General features: G+C 49.9%; 6 protein-coding genes across 6 annotated transcripts; 5 read left to right on the top strand and 1 right to left on the bottom strand.

Annotated features, from left to right (window-relative positions):
• Window positions 1-263: 263 nt before the first annotated feature.
• EURHEDRAFT_518724 (uncharacterized protein) lies at window positions 264-2,223 on the top strand (the record flags this gene model as incomplete). The annotated part of the gene is made up of 5 exons (XM_040786711.1): window positions 264-315; window positions 791-1,401; window positions 1,551-1,894; window positions 1,955-1,996; window positions 2,082-2,223. 5 exons carry the CDS (start codon window positions 264-266, stop codon window positions 2,221-2,223), a joined length of 1,191 nt encoding a protein of 396 aa, XP_040634646.1.
• Window positions 2,224-5,966: 3,743 nt separating this feature from the next.
• EURHEDRAFT_416869 (putative NRPS-like enzyme) lies at window positions 5,967-10,355 on the top strand. The gene has a single exon (XM_040783075.1). It carries the CDS (start codon window positions 6,181-6,183, stop codon window positions 10,021-10,023), a length of 3,843 nt encoding a protein of 1,280 aa, XP_040634645.1. The 5' UTR covers window positions 5,967-6,180; the 3' UTR covers window positions 10,024-10,355.
• A 30-nt stretch (window positions 10,356-10,385) lies between these two features.
• EURHEDRAFT_389890 (lipase family protein) lies at window positions 10,386-11,789 on the top strand (the record flags this gene model as incomplete). Its single annotated transcript, XM_040779801.1, has 3 exons — window positions 10,386-10,485; window positions 10,912-11,080; window positions 11,129-11,789. The coding sequence occupies 3 exons, from the start codon at window positions 10,386-10,388 to the stop codon at window positions 11,787-11,789; spliced, it is 930 nt and encodes a 309-aa protein (XP_040634644.1).
• A 1,911-nt stretch (window positions 11,790-13,700) lies between these two features.
• EURHEDRAFT_518721 (uncharacterized protein) lies at window positions 13,701-15,740 on the top strand (the record flags this gene model as incomplete). The annotated part of the gene is made up of 5 exons (XM_040786710.1): window positions 13,701-13,756; window positions 13,793-14,601; window positions 14,733-15,577; window positions 15,675-15,687; window positions 15,715-15,740. The coding sequence occupies 5 exons, from the start codon at window positions 13,701-13,703 to the stop codon at window positions 15,738-15,740; spliced, it is 1,749 nt and encodes a 582-aa protein (XP_040634643.1).
• A 386-nt stretch (window positions 15,741-16,126) lies between these two features.
• On the top strand, window positions 16,127-17,505 carry EURHEDRAFT_416866 (uncharacterized protein). The gene has a single exon (XM_040783074.1). It carries the CDS (start codon window positions 16,506-16,508, stop codon window positions 17,316-17,318), a length of 813 nt encoding a protein of 270 aa, XP_040634642.1. The 5' UTR covers window positions 16,127-16,505; the 3' UTR covers window positions 17,319-17,505.
• Window positions 17,506-17,590: 85 nt separating this feature from the next.
• EURHEDRAFT_381440 (uncharacterized protein) lies at window positions 17,591-19,665 on the bottom strand (the record flags this gene model as incomplete). Its single annotated transcript, XM_040779414.1, has 5 exons — window positions 17,591-18,241; window positions 18,357-19,001; window positions 19,051-19,177; window positions 19,234-19,300; window positions 19,446-19,665. The coding sequence occupies 5 exons, from the start codon at window positions 19,663-19,665 to the stop codon at window positions 17,591-17,593; spliced, it is 1,710 nt and encodes a 569-aa protein (XP_040634641.1).
• Window positions 19,666-22,028: the final 2,363 nt, after the last annotated feature.

The raw sequence follows: 22,028 nt of genomic DNA, 5'->3' as shown, positions 1-22,028 counted from the left end.
CATACAACAGCCGGGATTCGCTGGTGGTCACCCACCCAACTACTAACCGGCCGGCGTGTGGCTTAAGTACGGCTGAGCGGACGGGAAGCCCTGTTTTCCACACCCTATGGTCGTATGTGTTAGTTATTACAAACTAAGAGAAATATATGGCTTGTACCACGGGTGTTTGCAAGTCTTCTGCTTGGTGGCCACTTGCCCATTGACTACTTACAATAATTCACAACCCCCATGTCTTGGCGTGAACAGCCTCTTGCTACTATAAGATGAACCATTGCGATTTTGGGAAGCCCCAGGCCTGGAAGCATGGTTGGCATTGTGAGTTAGGAGACAGCAATGAGGTTGGATTTGTTTCATTTACTATATCTGGAAATTCTATGTCAAATTACCCCTTTTTTTCTGTTTTGCAAACACGAATAATTCTAATACAGCAGTAACCAAGGCAAGTGGTACTCAGGTATCTGTATCACTGGTAAAACAGGTAAATTCGTATAGATCCCCTTATGCGGACATGCCCAGGGAATCAGTTATCGGTTAAAGAGCTGACAGCTGAGGCCCAAGTACATAGATTCGAAGACTAGATAATTTCGATTGCTGTATTTTTTCTAGCTGCATGGAAATTATTCTACAGTGCTGCCCAAACCTGCTCTTTTCTATATTCCGGTAAATTTGAAGATGGAAAACTGTGACGGTCTTATTGAATTAGTGAGTTCCTCTACATTGCCCTGGTTAAACATCTATACTTAACCACATGACCAGCTCACAAATTCTGACTCCTTTATTCCATCTGAAGATCCAAAATGGAGCCAGCTTCTGGTGACGTATTTGGAAAATGCTCTCGTGCATACAAACACCTATACTGCCAAAGAGATAGGCATGTATATAGACTTCTTTATGGACACCATCGGCCCTCATCTTGGTCCTGGTCCATTGAGTTTGGGCTCTGGGAATTATCAGCCACAATATCCTTCCGCCATGACCAAAGACTTGACACCATTTGAGTTGAGTCTGTGCTGGAAAGAGCGAAAGCAACAAGGAAAACCTATTGTGCGATTCATCAATAATATTATACTGTTCAATGCGGAGAGAACACGCACAGCATCACTTGCACAGACTCTGCATCTTGTCGATAGTCTACAAAAGGTCGCTGAGGATGAATCCTCGAATTTGACACTACACTTGTTACCAGAAATCTGGAAGGCTGTTTCAAAATACCTATATAATTTAGAGCCCAGATTGCATCCTCAGGGTGGTTGCCTCCAATGCGGTTCCTCATCTGCGTTTGTGGGTTTCGATTTGAAGCGAATGATAGCCAGCGGCAAATTCTACTGGCGACTCCCATCGTGCCTTGATGTCCCTGGAGCCCTGGAGTTAATGGACAGCATCTTCACAGCTTGCGGCCCTGTTCATGAGTTTTTTGCATCTTAAATCTTTCAGGAATCATGGTTTCGAATACGCGACCATGTCTCACGCCGCGCATGATATCAATTGACGCAACGGCATTCCCAGTACCACGGATTAAAATATACATGCGCTGTCGTTTTAACGGCCAGAAGAACTTTAATGCCTGGGAGGAACACCTCAATCTCAATGGTTCTGTCGCATGTCCTAATGATTTCCGATCTACATGCCGCGATCTATGGACATCTCTAACTACAAACCCAGACGAATGGGCAAAATCGCGACCAGAAGCAGGTCCAGAGTTTTGCCTAATTCTGCATGAGCTGACGGCTTCCTCTTTCTCGCCTTCCCCAACTGCCAATGGAGCGAGTGGATTGCGCCAGAGCCTCTCCAGCAAGCTCTATGTTTTGTGTCAGGAAATCCCACGCCCGGACTCTTTCATTGTCGCCCAATTACTCCGTCACTGCAACTTAGCTGCGGATTCATCTATTCTGAAGTGAGCCAAATACTTTTAGATTCTAGCTTTGTGCTGTTTCGTTGTACTAATGTGATTAAGAGTCCTTGCCAATGCAGCTAAGCCAACGAATTTTATTTCTGAGTATGTATATACAAGTGCATGCATATGGGTTTACCTTATAAATTAATTGACCGGAATACGAGTGAAGCTAACCTGAAATGTCTAGGATCAGTCTTGCGCCGCGCAAAGATGGGACCGAGCTCTCCATTTATCTAAGTCCGAGCTTCTTTGCACGCAAGAACTGGGTGGCAGCCGCAGATGGATACATGGCCAAGCCTTGTATCCTGTGTTCACCTGATCAAAATTAGATTAGAAAAGTTCCTTCCAGATATCTCTTTCTCGCTTAAGACATATCAAAGCCCATCTCACTGCCATCCTTACAGTATCACATAGATACGTCAGACTAGTCACCCAGGCCGATTGAACGCAATGAAGACAGATCCTCCATAATACTGGAGAAAGCGCTTCCGTCGAATATTCTGCGTAATATATCAGCAGGTACAATTGATGTTTAGCCTGAAAAAGATAAGAGTAGGCCAAAAAAAAAAAAAAAAAAAAAAAAAAAAAAAAAAAAAAAAAAAAAAAAAAAAAAAAAAAAAAAAAAAAAAAAAAAAACAGGGCCACTATTCTAGGCGAACGGCCCAGGATGATGCATGTGAACATCAGAGCCCAAAGCAGAGGCAATGGGTGTGATTAAATTAGCCCACCCCATGGCTTTTAGGAAGACTGGATCAGGGCTAGTTTCTGAGAAAACGGCCCAGGCAGCCGTCTACCGCTGCACCCAGAAAATAGGCCATGTGATCAGCAGGCTCACCCAGAAGATATCATGGATCAATTGTGTCAGCTGCGGGCCGTAGTTACAGAAAGTCAAGATTTCTAGAGTGCCCCTAAGACCATGAAGGTACAAAATCCGGCCACGGCGCTAGTAAGCTGGAGTTTACCAAGCACCGGATTGATATCGGGAATTAGGCGGGTTTGTCTGATAATGGCAGCTGGATAAGGGAGATAGATGGCACCATAGACCACGAACAAGGCACGCTGCGTCCTATTTCTCAATAATCTTGGCTACTATAAAATTGATTTCTTTCCTTCACTGTAATGAGGCTTCTTGTTTTCCAATAGTTCAGTTTCGATTGGGGGCAAATGACAAGAAATTGTGGCAAAGTACATCATCACGGCTGCTTTGTTTTGTCTTACTATCCTAGCGGTATTTCTGGCCCCCGATGCCAAAAAGCTATTTCACCTACTTAAAGATAGTGCGGCCCCTCCATACCCTCTTGACCAGGGGCTTTCTCTAATCAAAAATCTGCTGGATTTGCCGCCGCATGGCTGCAAAAAATGGGGACACTGGTTGAAATGCAAATATTTGTTCAGTATGTCTAGTTCTTCAACTGAAGCATTAATTCCCGATTATAAGGATACCAGGTCCTATCAGCTCCGTCAAGACACCGAACACTCTCGTTGTTCTCAACGACGCCCGAATTGCATCTCTGCATATGCGGTGGACCTCTCTTCATTCCAGAGTTGCTGTGTTCTCTTGTTTTGTACATTGCCATCATTAATCAGTAAGCCCTTATAGAACTCACAGCATTCGGAGCTTATTGTTGTAATGTTTTCAAAGCCGCAGGCCACTCTGAGAAACCGTGAGATTATCAGATATCTTCTACCTCGTCTCCTACCCAAACTACTGATAAATAATACTTTAGTATTTCAATTCGATCACCATGGCATCTCAACTAGAAGGAGTATTTTTTATCGCAGGAGCAGGTTCAGGTACAGAGGCCTTGGTATAGCAGTGTGTTTGGCGTTGCTTGACTGGTTTAATCATGAGAAATCAAGAATAGGATAGGGACGACCCGAAAAATCGCCGAAAACGGGATTTCAGGGCTAGCACTGGCAGATATCAATCTTGAGAGCCTCGAGCTTATCGCCAAGCATTTCTCAGAGAACTATCCCCAAATTGAACTCCTGAAATTGAGTGTAGACATGACCGACGAGGCCTGCTTGCAGAATGCGGTCCAGCGGGCAGTCGCGAGTTTGACTGGACTGATATCTGTGTCAACTGCGCTGGATTACTGATCCAGGAGAGCCTACCCACGAGGTCTCTTTGGATACTTGGCATCTGATAATCGCTGTCAGTCAGACAGGCATTTGGCTATCACAGGGAGCTTTTATTCGCCAGGTGCTGGTTCAGGAGTATTTAATAAGCCCTCAAGCCTTACTGTTGATCTGTCTTCTTACCGTTGTTGATCTTGCACAGATTGCGAGGCAACCTTCGTGGTCAAGGCGTCATCATCAATGTTTCCCCTGGCTTGGGAGTAGACTGCGGCAAATCCGCAAATTTGCGGATGTGGATGGCGAAATGGCATCCGCGTCTGCGGATTTGCTGCAGTCTAGTCGAGAGTTTCGACCCATTTGCGAATTTTGGCGATATCTACCTGTAAGTAGACGCGGCAAATTCGCAAACGCAGATGCCATTTTGCCATCTGCATCTGCAAATTTGCGGATTTGCCGCAGTCTACTTGGGAGTGACGGCTTCGGCGGCTTGGCAGCCATTTCCAGCATATGTTTCAAACATGGTAAGCTTTAGGGCGGAAATTCAAATTCTCCTGACGGGTAAGGGGTCTTTTTAATGGTTCTGGGTTTCACAAAAATGGTTGGGTTTTCCTCTCCAAACGATGCCCGCCACCTACTGGCTGATGGGCCAGTATGCAAAGTTCTACGCTGCGAGCGAAATTTGTATTAACGCTATTGCCCGGGGTATGTTAGCGGCCTCGATATTGGTTTCGTCGGCAATTGCATTGCTCATTAGTGAACAGGTTGTCCATACTCCAATGGCTCCCGGATGGAATAATTTGTCGACTACGGCTATTGACCCGTACCATCAGCCGGATTACCCTGGGAGCGGATTTCCTCGACGCTAACCAGGGCTAACGATTGTCGGTCTCGTGTATGATGATAGCGTATGTCTATGCTTTGAACACTTCGTTTCCCCTGTTGATGCCAACGCCTGGGCGCCTTCGCTATCCGTGTGGTAGGGGATTGCTGGGGATTCTCGGGTAACCATATGCATTTCGATACGCATACTGTTTGTGGAGCCTGATAAATGAGTTGAACATGACAGGTTTGGCTAAAGATTCCGAACTTGGATCGCGACCACAAGATCTTGGACCTGAACCTAAGACTTGGCGGTTTTGAGTCAAATCAAACCTGATAAGTCGCGACTCTACAACAAGGGACAGCTGGCAACCACCATTGGTGTGTTCTCTTGGAAAGCACAAGCAAAAATAGAAAGGAAAAATTGAATAAAACGAGCAAAAACAAAAACATACAACAGCCGGGATTCGCTGGTGGTCACCCACCCAACTACTAACCGGCCGGCGTGTGGCTTAAGTACGGCTGAGCGGACGGGAAGCCCTGTTCTCCACACCCTATGGTCGTATGTGCTAGCTCACTCTTTGGAGAAAAACATAACCAACTAGTGAACATAATAAACTCCATCAGAATCATGACAAGAAACAATTGGGCAGTACTAGTGGGGTATGAGTCTGAATAACACATTATAACTATATTCAACTACTTGTGCTCGCAAGCAGAGAAGTTCACTGCCGAATGCTATCCGAATATATATTCTGCACATGCGGATGCCGGGAGCGAGTTAGACAACAGTTGTTACATATTTCAGAACAACTATGTACACAGGATGCATAGCCGTGGTGCAAAGCCGGGTGCGAAGCCGGGCGCAAAGCCGTGCACCAACAATTCCGTCTGTCACCCCGAGTATCGGACAGAAGCACAAGGTACGTGTCAGTACTCTGTACTCAGTACACTGTGCCACAGCATAACACAACGGCCGACCCTGCCCCGGCCGCGGGGAAGCGGGAGATAAGACGAATATCACATGTCAGAACCACATAATAACGTCGAATAACATCGGCCAAAAGCAACCAAGGAAAGGTTATTAGTATTAGAATTTGCCGGTGTCCCTAAGAATAGTCCTATGTCGGATGGCAAAAAAGGGCACAAAAATGTTGGGAATTTATACGAGAGCGGGGAATGGCAGGGACTGGATTTCCTATCAAGGCTATATTATTACAATGCGCGAAGGATTCGCTGTTCCTGGTTAGGTTCTCTCAACAAAATGCTCCCAGAGCGTCCGGTGGTTTCTGACGCGATAGGCGCCGCAGTGCAAACTCTTTTCTTTGTTCCGTTCTTCCTGGCAGTTCCCGTCAGTCCCTCTATCCATCCTCCGTCAATGAAGCAAAATGACCGTCTTGGACATTACTCAAGACCTACCCACGCTCTTTAAACGGCAGGTCCAGGCCACCCCCAATGCCGTTGCTTTGGAGGATGAGTCCACGAAGTATACCTATGGCGAGCTAGACACCGAGGTCGATGCTCTTGCCAGCCGCCTGCGCGCGTATGGAGTCAGCCGGGATACTCTCGTGGGAGTACTTCTGCCTCGCAGCGCCCATTACGTGATCGCTTGCTTGGCTGCCCTGCGTGCCGGAGGCGCATTCTTGGTGCTGGAGTTGGCTTACCCCGCAGGCTTGCTGGCCGATGTCCTGGAAGACGCCAACCCCGCGGTCGTGATCACCCATCGGCCCGATGCCCATAAGATCAAAGCTAGTCACATCCCGCTGATCACAGTCGATGAGCCCGCGGCCGATGCTAACGGCCACGCCAAGGCGCCCGCTCCCTTACCGGCCGGTGATGACCTGGACCGCCTGTCCTTTGTGTCTTACACGTCGGGGACTACGGGCAAGCCGAAGGGCATTGCCAATCCGCAGCGCGCCCCCGTGCTCTCGTACGACCTGAGGTTTGCCGTGCAGGATCAGCAGCCTGGGGACCGGGTCGCGTGCAATGTGTTCTTCATCTGGGAGATGCTGCGTCCGCTGTTGCGAGGTGCCACCGTCGTTGCCGTCCCCGACGATGTGAGCTACGACCCGGCTGCGCTGGTGGACCTGCTCGCGTGCAGACGGGTGACGGAGACGCTCATGACTCCTACCCTCCTGACCACCATTCTCTCCCGCTACCCGCACATTGAAACTCGTCTTCCCGACCTGCGAACGTTATGGCTGAACGGTGAGGTCGTGACGACAGATCTGGCCCGTCGCGCCATCAAGGCTCTCCCCAGCACCCGTCTGCTCAACTGCTACAGTGCCTGCGAAACGCATGAGATTGCATGCGGAGATATCCGCGAGATGATGGACGTCGAATCCCTGTACTGCCCCGTGGGCCCGCCGATGGACCCCACACACACTTATATTCTGGACGAGAGTGGACAAGAGGTCGAGGAGGGGATATCTGGAGAACTCTACATCGGAGGCGCGCTCCTGGCGCGGGAGTACCTGAACCTCCCCGAGACAACCGCCAAGGCGTTCACATCCGACCGGTTCGAGGCCACCCCCGGCGCTCGCATGTACAGGACCGGCGATCGGGCGCGAAAGCTACCTTCGGGACTTCTCGAAATCACCGGTCGAGTGGGCGCAATGATCAAGCTCCGCGGCTATTCCGTCGTACCGGCCAAGGTGGAAAGTGAGATTTGTCAGTACCTGGCTGTCAGCCACTGCGCAGTGATTGCCCATGGCGACGGCCTGGACCGGCAGCTGGTTGCGTACATTGTCCTCGATAAGGAGGCTTCTGGGGACGAGCGCCCGGCGGTCGAGATCAACGAGACCGGTCACAGCCCCGCCGCGCGCCGTGTCCTCGAGCCATATCTCGCTCATTACATGATTCCAGCGCTGTGGGTTGCCATGGAGGAAATCCCTACCAACGATGTCTCCGGCAAGGTCGATCTCAAGAGCCTTCCCCCACCCCGCAGCGGCAGCGCCAGCGGCAGCGCCACGCCAAAAGATCCCATTGGTATTACTGACGTTGCAGCGATCTGGGCAGCTGTCCTGAAAACGTCAAAGGCCCTGCTGAAGCCCGAAGACAACTTCTTTGATTTAGGTGGACATTCCTTGTCCCTGGCGGATCTGTCCGCAAGGCTCTCCAGACATTTCGGCTTCCGTGTGCCTATTCCTCGTCTCGCAGACAACTCGACCCTTACTGGCCACCTGGAAACTGTGCGTGCAGTCAGGGACGGACACACCGCAGCGGTGCAAGCAGATCTCCCGGCGGTCCTGCTTTCTGATGCTACCCTGGATGACGATATCAAACCCTCGTCGGACGCTAAAATCACATCGATCGCTACAGCCGAAACGGTGCTTCTGACCGGTGTGACCGGGTTTTTGGGTGCCTTCTTGCTGAACGACCTGTTGGAAAACACCTCGGCTCGTATTATCTGTCTGGTGCGGTTCAACGACCCGGAAGATGACGACCAGGCTGGAGGAGTCGCTCGTATCCGCCGGAACCTGTTGGACCTGGGCCTGTGGCGCGACTCGATCATGGAGCGCGTCGAGGTGCTCCCCGGAAACCTCTCCAGAGCCCGATTCGGTCTGTCGCCTCAGGCCTTCGATGACCTCGCGGGTCGTGTGCAGGTTATCGTGCATGCCGGAGCCACCGTGAACCTGGTCTACCCGTATGCTGCGCTGCGCGGGGCCAATGTCGGTGGAACCAGGGAGGTTCTTCGCCTGTCGGCCAAGGGCGGCGCGACGGTGCAGTACATTTCCACCAATGGTGTTTTGCCACCGTCTGGGCAGAGCGGTTGGACCGAGGATGACACGCTGGCCGTGGACGAGGTCCCAACGAAGCTGCTTGACGGCTATGGCCAGACCAAGTGGGTTGCCGAGCAACTCGCGCTCAAGGCTGGCCAGCGCGGGCTGCCGGTTAAAATCCACCGATGCGGTACCATCAGTGGCCACAGCACCACGGGCGCGGCCAACGCGTGGGATCTGCTTACCGCACTGATCGTGGAGTCGATCAAGCTCGGCTACGCCCCCGACGTGGATGGCTGGCGTGCGGAGATGACCCCCGTGGACTATGTCAGCAAGGCCATCGTCCACCTCGCAGGTCAGACTCAGGCCACACAGCCGGTCTTTCACCTTGGTGACCCCGATCCGGTCCCTACTCGCTCCGTTTTTGAGAACCTGAACGAGCTTGGCTATCCTACACAGCTCCTCCCGTGGGACGAATGGGTGGCTCTCTGGTATGAGAAACGAGGCTCTGCGAAGGGCGGCGACGGCGCGTTCACCGTCGACATCCTTCGCAGCGGCATGCCGACTGTCGAGTTCCTGCGCGACATTGTCGTCCTCGACAACGCCCTAACCAAGCCTTTCCGCGCGGTCATCGAACGACCAAAGGTCGACAGTGACCTGCTGGAAACCTATACCCGGCACTGGTTCGCGCGAGGATGGTTCTCCAAACCCCCCTCTCGCCAGCATGCTCTCAACCGTTCCACAAAGCCCATCTCCAGAGGGCCCCTCAGCGGCCAGGTCGCCGTGGTGACAGGTGCATCGTCGGGCATCGGCGCCGCGGTAGCAGTCGCTCTCGCCAAACAGGGCTGTGCCGTCGCACTGGGCGCCCGACGCCTCGACGCGCTGGAATCCGTCAAGCGAAGAGTCCAATCCGAAGTCCACGACGCCAAGTGCATCATCCGCTCTACCGACGTCACAAACCCCACACACACCGAGGCCCTCGTCCAGGCTGCAAGTGAGGAGCTTGGTGGCCCGGTCGATATCCTCGTCGCCTGCGCCGGTGTCATGTACTTCACGCTGATGGCCAACACGCAGACAGACGAGTGGGCGCGCACCGTCGATGTCAACTGCAAGGGTCTCCTGAATGCCTTGGCCCCGACCGTGCCGGGTATGGTCTCGCGCGGCCGTGGCCACATCGTTGCTATTTCCTCCGACGCAGGCCGGAAGGTCTTCCCTGGTCTGGGCGTGTACTCGGCTAGCAAGTTCTTCGTCGAAGCCACGCTGCAAGCCCTCCGTCTTGAGACCGCGGGGACGGGATTGCGCGTCACGAGCATTCAACCGGGGAACACGGCCACGGATCTATTGGGCATGTCAACGGATACCGAAGCTGTGGAGAAATATGGAGGGGAGTCTGGGGCTAAGATCCTTGATCCGTCAGATATTGCGAATTCGATTGTCCACGCTTTGATTCAGCCGGAACATGTTTCCGTTAATGAGATGTTGGTTGAGCCGAGGGAGGAACCGATTTAGTGTTGCTCATTGTGTATGATATTGTTATTGTTTCCAAGGATATCTTTTTTGCTTCGGTACGGATAGCGATAGAACCGTTAGATAAAAATTTTCTGCCATACCCAAATCTTTCTGTTGACGTGACGCGTTCCGATGTACTCCGTACTCGGGGCCGGGGTCAGTCCTTAGCAGAGTAATTGATCGTCCTAGATCATGAACCAAGGGTATCCAAGTGGGCGGTTTTGTCTGCTTACCGGGGTTTCATCGGTGTTTTCTCAACCCCAGAGTCCCGATATTCCACATAGTCCCGTACGGGGTAGAGTGCAGTTCTATGAGACGGAATTCAAGATGACCCAATGCATACTTGTAGTTACAGAGTAGTAATGTCGCAACACGGCTACGGCGAGTCCGACAACCGGACCGATTGCCAGAGAAAGAGGAAGGAATCATTACCTGAACCTCAGCTGTGGTCCGTGTTCATCGGTATGCCCGGACACTAATGCCCTTCCAACCCCACAATCCCGATCTTCACTGCCTATTTACGAAAGATTGTCGGTATTTGGTCACATGGAGCTGAAAATTCCTCAATATGCCTAGGTAAATGCATTGCTTAGCTGAATGGTGGTCCAATGGCAGCCAGGAATGTTTATCCTTTTGCAAGCACCAGGTGTGGCTGGCTGGTTGCAGAACCATTTCACATGCAGCATTGCAATCGCATTGGGATGGTATAAAGGCGTTCGAGTGCCCAACTCATACCATAATGTCCCGGTTTAAGAACAATACACAAAATGCATCTGTCTCCGGCCATCCTATCGTTCCTGGCGGTGTGCAGCCATGCGATTCCATTGAACCCGCAGGCACGAGGTATGAACTCCCATTCTTTTTCTTGCGCATTGCTCACATCTCTAGATGTCCCAGCCGATGAGTTATCGCAATTCGACTTCTGGGTCGAGTATGCTGCAGCATCATATTGTCACGACAACTATGTCGCCAAAACTGGAGACAAGTTGACTTGTTGGGCAAACAACTGTCCCCAGGTTGAACAGGCCGATACAGAGATCCTATACGATTTTTCCAAGTAAGGCATCTCTCACGGGTAACGTTGTCTGCATACTAACGTACAAAGTACCACCATCACCGATACCTCCGGCTTCGTCGCACTAGACTCAACTACCAAGGCAATCGTCGTCGCCTTCCGTGGCTCGTACTCGGTGCGCAACTGGATAGCCGACGCGACCTTTATCTACACCGACCCAAAGCTTTGCGACGGGTGCCTCGCGGAACTTGGCTTCTGGAGTTCATGGATCCTAGTCCGTGACTCTATCATGGAGACTTTGAATCACACCGTGTCCGAACACCCTGATTATGAAGTGGTCGTAGTAGGCCACAGCCTGGGAGCCGCAGTAGCCACACTCGCCGCAGCTGATATCCGGACCAAAGGCCACCCCTCAGCCAAATTATACGCCTATGCCTCACCACGCGTGGCTAACCCCGCCCTAGCCAAACACATCACAGCGCAGGATGGCAACTATCGATTCTCACATATCGACGACCCCGTACCTAAGCTGCCCTTGCTGAGTATGGGTTATGTGCATGTCAGTCCGGAGTATTATATCAGCTCCGCCACCAATGCTACCGTTCACACTGGAGATATTGAGGTGTTGGAAGGCGAGGTCAACTTCCAGGGGAATACGGGGACGGGGCCGCCATCGTTGACAGCTTTTCCGGCTCATAATTGGTATTTTGGGAAGACGGATGGGTGTAAGGGGCCTGGTCTGCCACTTTAAGGGCTTCTTAGAATACTGTCAGTTACCTTCAAAAATGTATTACACACCTCCGTTCTCATCAGGGTCGCCTGCGTCTGGAGGACCCATTGCTGGGACCAAGCAACTCGTACGTGTCTTATCTCGGATGTAGTTCAGCCATGCCTCGAGAATCTCGTCGAGGGTCACCCAAACACATTCGGTTATACATGCAACCAATCAAGGCAGCTTTGTTGGTGGCCATGTCGAACACCAATCCAACCGAGTCATTCTCGATGTCATTGGGTGAATAAAGCCTGGCGCAGTCATTGTAGTCACAATCAAAGAAAGGTAGTTGAGGTCACCTCCCCGGTGCGTTCGACAACCATGGCGACGTAGGGGAGGCACGGGCATGGAACAGGGAATTCGGGTCTTCATTTAAAACTACAGGCCCCCCTTGGCAGAGTAAAATATGAACGCATAGTATAAATAGCGATTCCATAGTTCGATTGAGGAGTGTGGATGAGTATATAAACCAGAAGAATAGGGTTGTTCATGATATGGTTTTCCACATGCATGCACTTAGTGCCAGGACTTCTTGTCCGCAGAGGTGTAAAGGGTTAGACCCTACTAAGTACCTCGAGACGTCTCGACATCTCTCGGATTGAAGCTATTCAGAAAGTGGGCCCATGGATGAACGAGACCACCGTGACAATCTGGCCATCTTCTCAGATAGCTGCCGCTCCGTACACATTTCTTCAACGAGTTCTTTTGTATGCTACATCTAGTTATAGGTAGCTGGGCTACAGCTTTTGACAAGAGGAAGTGGAAGATCAAGAAGACGAAGTAAATAAACAGTCAACATAACTAATAGGCCATGTTTAATTTGCCGTGGGCTCAACCAGGATAATGGAACTTTCTTATGGGTTCTACATATTTATAGGCAGAATCAACATGAGGAAATGATATCCCCACCAACCCGTGAGAAACAGACGTGATCCCATAAATTAATACAATAAGGTGCCAAATTTATCTTCACTCAGAAAAACAGAAAGATACGCTTCACTCGCAAAAACAAACAAAAACATACAACAGCCGGGATTCGCTGGTGGTCACCCACCCAACTACTAACCGGCCGGCGTGTGGCTTAACTTCGGTCAATAGTTCAGTGGGTGCCTCCTGGGTGAGTTAGAGGGTGATGCCGCTTGCTGGTCGCGCGACTAGAGGTGAGCCCGGGTGAGTGCACTATAGAGAGTGAGCCATCACCCAATGGCTACATCAACTAATTATTGGCTATCCTCTTCCCACTTCAAAAACTGAACTACTTGGCATCTGCACATAACCACAAACAGATCCCCTCGCCCCTGATAAGTGACTCAGCACGAGAACAGTGCCCTTATGTTTCATGGATTGTCCAAAATTTGGATTATGTCAACTACAATAGCGTAGCATGGTGCCTTAAAACACTATTCATATTCATAAACAATCTAGCGCCCATAAATTAAATCAGGATTCAGGAAAAGAATCATTGGCCGCTTTTACCCGCCCGCCTGCCGTTTCAACGCATCTATATAAGCCCCGGTACGTCCCCTCGACGGACGACGCATTTTCACTTCTCTATCTTCCCTTTACCCAGGCGCTGGCCCAGATCACTGCCCCCTCGAGAGATGCCGCGTTATCCGATGATTGCCCTGTTTCAGGAAAGTCCTCCTGATCCCTGAGTGGGTTTATGGAGTCGCCGATGTGATGTCTAACTCTGTCGGATTTGTACGGTGCCTTTGTTGGTATCCTATCCGTCCACTACGCTCTAGTGCAGTATCATTGACCACGGCAGGCAGGATCAGTCGCGTAGCTCTTCATTTGTGATGGGAGTTGAGGGTTCTGCGTGTTCGTGAGGGGGTCGTTCAGATTGAGCTCGGATACCCGAAGGAAGTCATATCCTCTACGCTTTCTTCGATGCCCTACCCCTTTTCTCATGTCTGTACGGTGTTCTGGATCCGAAACCGCTTCTCGTGCGGGAATAAACCGACCAGGTGGTGGGGAATAAGCCTAGAAGTGTGTCGGTATTTACAGCCCGCGGACGATGCACCGCAACTGTTCTCCTCTCTTGTTGAGCTCGAAGGCCTCGGCCGGCGGCCACTCAGTAGTGAGCAGGATTTGAAGAGTTATGAACGATTTGCCGTGGAGGATCATGTGCATGATGTAATTGAGAAACTGTGTGAAATACCTGACGCGCGACGCGAGTTTCAGCTTGGCAGTGGAATTCAGTTCGATAATCATACTAATGTTCTGGATGAGGACGAAGATGGCCAGTCGGAAGCATCGAACCCCCAGCGACCCAGACCTGATCAATTCTGCATTCACCGAGTTGATGGTTCTACGAACTCTCTTCTCACTACGGTCGAGTATAAGCCACCTCACAAGCTTTCCGTAGAAAGTCTCCGGACAGGACTTCGGCCCATGAACTTCTGGCAGTCTGGTCCAGCAGACACGATCCCAACAGATGCAGCGGAGAAGTTGAGGCACAATGCAGAGCGGCTAGCAGGGTCGGCAATCATTCAGGAGTACCATGTCATGATTCAAGAGGGGCTCGAGTATTCATATGTGACGATTGGTTTGGCGCGTGTCCTTCTACAAGTCCCATATGACGATCCAAGCACTCTGTACTATTGTCTGTGCGAGCCCAAGCTGGATGCGAATGCAGGGGATGGTCATAGCCTTCTGGGACTGAATACTGACATTGGCGGGGTGCTGTGTCTTTGCTTAATGAGCTTTCGTTCGCCCCCTCGCGACCAGGCATGGCGGAATGCTGCCCGGGCGCGGTTACATGTATGGAAGACGAATTTTGATCACACATGTTCTCAGATTCCTGATGCGAAATTGTGACAGACCCCGCCAAATTCCGGGTTTGTCTCTGATTTCCCAAGTCCCGAATATACGAGTTTCGAGTATCTGCCGTCATCCCCCCCATTGAATCTCCCACACCAGCGGGCTGTCGAATGCCCACTCAGTCTCGAGCTGGCTGTGCACCTTCGGATACATCATATTACAGAGAGTCGATGGACTCCTCGGACTCTGATTCTCACCAAGCCACGTCAGGACGGAAGCGAGGGTTCAGTCAGGTTATAGCATGCCCCCCCACACAGAGATCAGGACGCCAAGCTGGGACTCGACAGGTGCAAAGCGGTTCATACAAAGAACATGCGGTGCAACTTTGCACACAACGCTGTCTGCTTGGTCTGCAACAGGGTGGCCCACTCGATGAAAACTGTCCAAATGTCAAGCTGCACCGACGTGGCTGCCGACACTGTATCGATACTGGTACCTTGGTGCAGTTGCTCCAACAGCAGCTGGACGAAGATTTGGACCACAAATGCACGCCTTTCGGTGCTCGTGGATCTTATGGGGCGCCGTTCAGGATCACTTGTGCTGCGTATGGCTATACTGTGGTCCGAAAAGGAACCACTTCTCAACTGTGGAAGGAGGTTTCGCATGAAGCAGAGATATACCAGGTCCTAAAGAGAGCACAGGGGTCAGCAGTGCCCGTTTTTCTGGGGGCGATCAACTTAACAAACATTTATTTTCTACATGGAGCTGGAGAGATTCGTCACATGCTGCTCATGGCTTGGGGAGGCGACAGTGCCACAGATCGTAAGAAGGGGACCGTATATCGCCGCGAGAAACTCAGATCAATCCAGGAAATCCGCTCTTTGGGGATCATTCATCAAGACCTTCGGTCAGACAATATTATTTGGAATATAGAGCTCAATCCTGCTCTGGTTATTGACTTCCATCGTGCTGAGTTAGATCGCCCGTTATATCCATTGTCTGAGGTAGTGGGCCAGGCTCAGATGGTTATTGAGAAAGAGATAGAGCTTGAACCTCATTCATCCGCAGTCAGGAGACAGATAACTTCTCGGTCTTTCCCAGCCAATGGCGCTTAGTTATAGTTCTGGCAAGTAATTGATAGACCCTCTAAATATACCAGTCAACTAACATCATGGTTGGTGTTCATGCAAAGTCGGCTTTTTCATTGGCATGCTCAAAGTCAGACGAAAATGAGCAAGCAATGATACTATAACGAAATATAGAATTCTTTCGAAAATGTCAAGTAAATCTTGTGAAGTGACGTATAAATAGGGCGACTGCCTTGAGCGTTATCATCTTCATTAAAATATTTCAAAACCCTCTAAACCCGACACCAACGGCATGACAAGGGTCCAAATGCTTATTTTCAGAAAGATTGCGGGGCAAAAAATGAAGAGATCACTGATTGCCATGATTGGCCATTGTTAAATAAAGAAACTGACGGATATGCATGGACCAGGAATGATAAAATACTAATCTCATCTTGTCGCAGTTTCAACTGATGAGGCGCAGAGCGAAAAAGGATCGGATTTGGGGCCATAGGGGCATAAGGCTGCTTGTCGACTGCGGCTGCGCCTACGGGTCTTGCCCATCATTTCGGTTTTGGTTCTATTCAGCCCCAAAAAAAGCATTCACTTCGCTGCTTGTTTCTAATTTAAACAATAACTACACGATGAAGTCAAGGCATACTCTAGTTTTGAGATGGAGACTTTGCTTGTCAAAGTAACACAGATTTGATGAAAATGGCCTTGTATCAGGCGAGGAAATGCTATTTAAACATGTTCAATGTCCTCACAATCAGTCTATACAATCCAACACAAACACAACTCAATCAATCAATTCATCAATTCATCATTTCATCATACCACAATCCATTAAATAAAGCAAGCCACCATGGTCGCTTCCAATTCTCTCCTACTTGTTGCCCTCACGGCTGCCACCGCCTTTGCCAGCCAGCCAACTCCCGGGTCTCAAATACAAACGCAATACTTCCATTATCATCAGCCTGCCATTGAGTCACATGAAGGCAAAATTCAGCAAAGAGACCCTGGACGTCTCTCGGGTAGTCTCTTGGATAGTGATCTCTCGAATTTGCGTTCTAACTATTGTGATGGTTGTTCCGCCCCACAGTTCGAGCAAGCGAACCCCAATAACCAAAAGAGGGAACTCCGGTATCCTCTTAGGATGGGCGACCGACCGATTGTTGAGGCAAGACAATATGGCTTCGATGATGCAAATCAGTTTCACAACCAGAAACGCCACGTGCCATACCTTATGGAAAAGCACGAACCGAGTGAGGAGTTGGTCCAGCCCCAAGATGGAGCCGAGAACAGCGATAAGAAAAAGAGGGTGGTGATGCTTCCACCAGGGTCGCCAGACTATGAACGGCAATCGAAGTTCATTGAAGAGGCAACGAAGGAGGGTTTGGCGATTGCAAAGAGGGAGCCTAGCCCTGAACCAGAAGATTTCAACAAGAGAGAGGATGCTTCTGAGTCTATCACCAAACCATCGTGGACTGGAAATGTCCCTCTTGGCAACAACCCACTCCCACAGAACCTGCCATCTGAGCAGAAGCAAGGCAATGAAAAGAGGGAACTCAAGGGGAAACTGGACGACCACAGAGTTCAATGCTCTGGCATTCTGGGGGTCTGTGACGATTATGGCCCTTCCTGGAGCATCCTCGAGGACATCAACAAGAATCATTAAACCTGATGATGCTCACTCTCGATTCATGAAAATGAAGATATGGCTTTGACTCTTTTTCTTTCTTTTGTTTTGTTCTTTTGTTTTGTGAATAGCATAGCATGGATCGGTTATTACTTTTATGCATTTGTTATGTGTGTTTTTGGAATTTGTATTTTACAAGCGTGTCTGCAAATGAATTGAAATCATGAATCTTTCTATTGAATTCTTCCTTCCTACACTTACACGACATTTAGGCCAGAATCTAGGGGTAAGAGTAAAAGAAAGAATCAAATTCATATTATTCGTATTCCTTTCGGAACTCTAGATGGGACCGAGTGCGGACGTCGGGAGAGACGATCCCATGTAGTTACTGTTTCCGCATGATTCATCAAATTTGCCTTGTGCTCAAAGTCCTTATCGCAGATATCACATTTCACCCGCATCTCCTTCGGATAGCGTTTGATGTGCCAATCAATAAAGCGACGGCTAAGGGATCCAGGAGTGCCATACACCTTCATTCGCTTATTTTCTGGAGGTCTGGGATTTCCGAGACAGAGACAGCAGATTTTTGGTCTCTCATTAGGAGCTGTGATGCAAACTGATGCGATTGCTTGACGAAGAGCGCTCTCGCTTTCACCAGGTAGAGAGCAGGCTTGCCTCTTCGCAGCAGGCATGGCCGGCAAAGCATCCGTGGCACCACATTTCGGGGAAAGATTCGGCCGCCGCGATGGTGAACCCTCTTCTATGTCACAGAATACAATGACCGCATTGATCGCGGCAATTCGTCGTTGATACTCCTTTTCCACGGTCATGCCCGGCATGGTCAGAACAGTGTCGATCAACATCGTATGCTGTGGGGTCATGTACCCCGTTTGCTCCAGAACGCCCATAACCTCCTCATCTACCATCTTCCCAGCGAGTTGCCGTTCGCTGTCAATCACTGGCTGCTCATTCTTATATTAGACAATTGCGTTGCCGTTGCTTCTCATTCCGCAACTCCCGTAGCGCGCGTTGATAGCGCTGATCGGCACGCATGTAGTCTTTCTTACACCTCTTTACGCCTTTGTTTTCACGACAAGCGCGTCGCGGCAGCTTTTTCTCACTCTTTTCGAATTTTTCATCACCGAAAGTTTGTTGAAAGTCCCCTTCGGTAGCCTCGTAGGACCGTTTCTTCTCGTCCCGGAGTTGTTTTCTTTCATGAACATGTCCCTGCAACATCTGTACGCGAGGGAGATCGTTAACGCCGCTGGAATTTTCCAGCTTGTAGGGCCGTCGAGGATCAATGGACTGGCTCATAGAAGCCGCAAATCGCATTAGTTGTTTTTGGGCTGGTAGACCTTGTACGATCGCCTGAGTATCCACGTGAATGCCCACACTATAATGTCGAACGAAGGTGTTGATACTGGCATGCTGTTGGGCCAGTGGCTCAGTGGTATGGACACTGAGTCTGGCTAGCCTGCCAGTGCGCACATCACCAGGCAGGCTGTAGGTTCGAATCCTGCCTGACCCTTCGCCCACAAATCTTGTCTCTACCAAGTATCTGTCTCTCGCAGGTTTTCCCCCGAGCCTGGACGGGGTTTTTTTTCCCTGCGAAACAACAGGTAAATGCCGGATAGATCCCTCTGCCACGTCCTCAATGTACATAGTGGCTTTTGGTCGGCACCCAAGGAGAAGCTTCTTCTCTTTGGCAACGATTGCCAACACCTGCGAATTGTCAGCCCGGACCAAAGCCCTCAGGAAACTGGTCGCTTACATCCTCGATCTTGACAATGGTGTCCTTGCCAAGTCCATGCCCAATCTCGGCCTTGTAAACCAGATACCACCACTTCCAGAAAGTCTGCAACGAGCTCTTATATTGAATTCCCAGGGTCCGGCGTCCCCTTTTACCCCGTCGCCGATCGCATCACCAGGAGAAGAGAGTTTTCAGGAAACGGACCGTCTCCTCTGAGTCAGAGAGCCAGCGGAAACGTTCTGCAGGATCATGCTTTCCATCTCGGCAGAACCTGGCCAGACAGACCAACTATTAGCACAGACATCGAAGTGTAAAAACTAGTGCCTCTCACCGGTCCCAATAATCCCGTGTCTCGTCCAACTTATCTTGGGTCCTTGAGCTGCAGCGTTTCTGTCAGAGCAGCGAGGCATCGAGACAATCAGCCTCTTGGAGGTAGTATTCCGCTGGAAGCTCTCTTCCCTCCTCTTCATCCAAGATCGAGTCATTGTCGGAACCACCATTCGAGTTGTTACTGTTGTCCGGCTCGGACTCACTGTTGAAGGAATTGTCGGAGGGATTGTTTGAGAAGACATCCGGTAAGTCAGTGCTGGCATCGCTTTCTTCATCGGACACGATACGTCGGGAGGAGGAACGCATGACGACGAAAGAAGTTATGAAGGAGAGGGCTCTAAATAGAAAGGAGATTAAACAAGTAGCCAAATCTAAAGCTTCTTCCCTTAAGCTGGAGGGGGCAGTATATTCAAGATCCTCAGCAAATGTGAAAGTCGCTCAGGTGTGAGGGGAATCAGGCGAGCGGACATCGTGAAGACCGTAGAATTTATAGAAACGGAGCGAAGACGATGGTCGCGAGGGGAGCCGTTTCTGGCTCCCCTCAGGAGAATGAGGCGTAGTTGAGCGACAAAGGAGTCCTCATCGGTGGTAGCATCATGGGTTGTCGTCGTGGGCCAGGCACTCAGGCATCTAGGCACTAGCAAGAGCCTACCAGGGGAGGCCGTGGGATTAGCTTCAACCGGTGCCAATACCGCTGCCGGTTAGCAAGACTCGTAAAACGGCGTCAAGTGCTGCCGTTTACGGCCGCTGGCTAACTGTGTCAACATTAAATGGAGTATCTTTTGTGACGGTTAGCGGGGCGCCAGAAGCAGCTCCCACTGAACCGTCCTTCTGCCACGTTTCAGGATCATGGGCAAGTAAGGGCGAATGTAGGGAATGGAGTGGGTTGTGCAACATCTATATTACAGTCTCCTTCTAAAGCAATGCATGGTTAGTTAGATCGAAAGTGATAGTAGGAGGAGCGGAACGGAAATTCTTTACTTGATAATACTGAATGGTTGTCCTAAGTGGCTTCTTGCTCTATAAAGCCAGCATTTTCAAGTCCATAACAGGTGTGAATCACCTGGGACCTCTTCAGCTTCTGAAGCTGCTCCAAGTCGGATTCAAAATCTCGAACAAGCTAGGAAGCGCGAGGATCAAATATGGGGCATATCTCTCAACCAACGAACCTTGCGAAGCTACATATTTTCTAGGGCGATAAGGATCACCCCCAAATCAGGTTCCGGTTACAGAGGTAGAAGCATCATGGAAACACAGAGAGAAAAAGAAACCAACTTAGTTTTATTGGGAAGTCATGACTAGAGTCAGTGAGGGTGGTCAAAAAAGTGAGAATTCCTAGGAGTACATCGAAAAGCTATGGTCTGAATACTGAAACTGTGTCCCTGGACTAGACAAAAAGCCATGTCCGTCCTGCGAAACAGAAAGGTATCGGCAGGGCCACTTAAAGCCTATTCAATTTGAGACCACCACAACAATCCTCAGTGCAGAGTAAAGATATTTAACAGGCCTCAACATTTCGAATCATGAGATTTCAAAATAATTCCGTCCCGCCAGGAACCTACATGATGTCCAAGAAATCTTCGTGGGTAAAGAAGCGTCACTCAGAGACCGCTCGAGCAAAGGCGCAACAGCGGCACAGACGTAAAAGGGGTCTTTTTAAAAAAGGCAGCAGAATTCTGCCTTGAATGCGAGTCTGATATCTTGGTGGCTGTTCGTATCCGGAAAACTGGGCAGATGTATATTCTTGATTCATTTTCGCTTAACCAGTGGCTTAATACATTGTCTAACCTGGTATGCCCAATCAAAATCTTTTCCCATCATCCAACTTACATTAGTAGACGCCGCGCTACCCTCATTCGATTCAGGAGACAATTGAGGATATTATGCCTCAGCTTGGTGAGTGTTTGTCCGATCAGGGAGGCGCGTCAACTTCTACCGGAGACGAAAAGGCATGATATGACTTAGGACACTTCTTATTGATTGCTATCTTTTTTTCTTTCTTTTTTTGTCTATCTCATTTCAGGATATTATTTTTCTACCACAGACACCTCCCCCATCCTTTGGAAAGAGAAATACTCCAATTGAAATATCAAGCAGTCCTCCAGCACACCAAAGTACATCATCAACTTTCCCTCAGCTTGATCGAACTAGTGAGATTGCCCGGCAGCAGTCAATTCAGCAAACTCAACAAAGTACAAAAATACGACCTCATGCTGGCTCTAAGATATTGTCACGCCGCCCACAAGTTACACGAACACAAATAACCCAATCAGCACAACCTACTCTCCAGAAATTTGGCGTTACTGTTATTATCTATACTGGTTTCTTATATGACTTTGATCTGGGATTTGGCGATCGGTGGAAATGTGTTAGAACTTGTTAGCACGGAGGCCGCACTGCGGCCTCCGCAGTGCGGACTTAGTAGTAGTAGTAGTAGTTGCTATTTAACGTCGGAGGTGGGACGTGCGTCAAATCACGTGCCCACAGAGATCCCGGAACGGAATATACGACGGGCGAAGCGGGCTCGCCTATCTAGTAGCTAAACTAATTCTATCATACATGCTGGCAGAAGCTCCCAGATAGGAGCTTGCCTAAGATTCTTGGGCCGCAAAGCGGCAATATGCATTCTGTGGAGGAAAGGGGACGAAGGAAAGGAGGGGTAGGAGAGG

This window comes from Aspergillus ruber (assembly GCF_000600275.1).
Source record: "Aspergillus ruber CBS 135680 unplaced genomic scaffold scaffold00040, whole genome shotgun sequence".
Taxonomy (NCBI): domain Eukaryota; kingdom Fungi; phylum Ascomycota; class Eurotiomycetes; order Eurotiales; family Aspergillaceae; genus Aspergillus; species Aspergillus ruber.
This window is presented reverse-complemented; position numbering and strand designations above follow the sequence as displayed.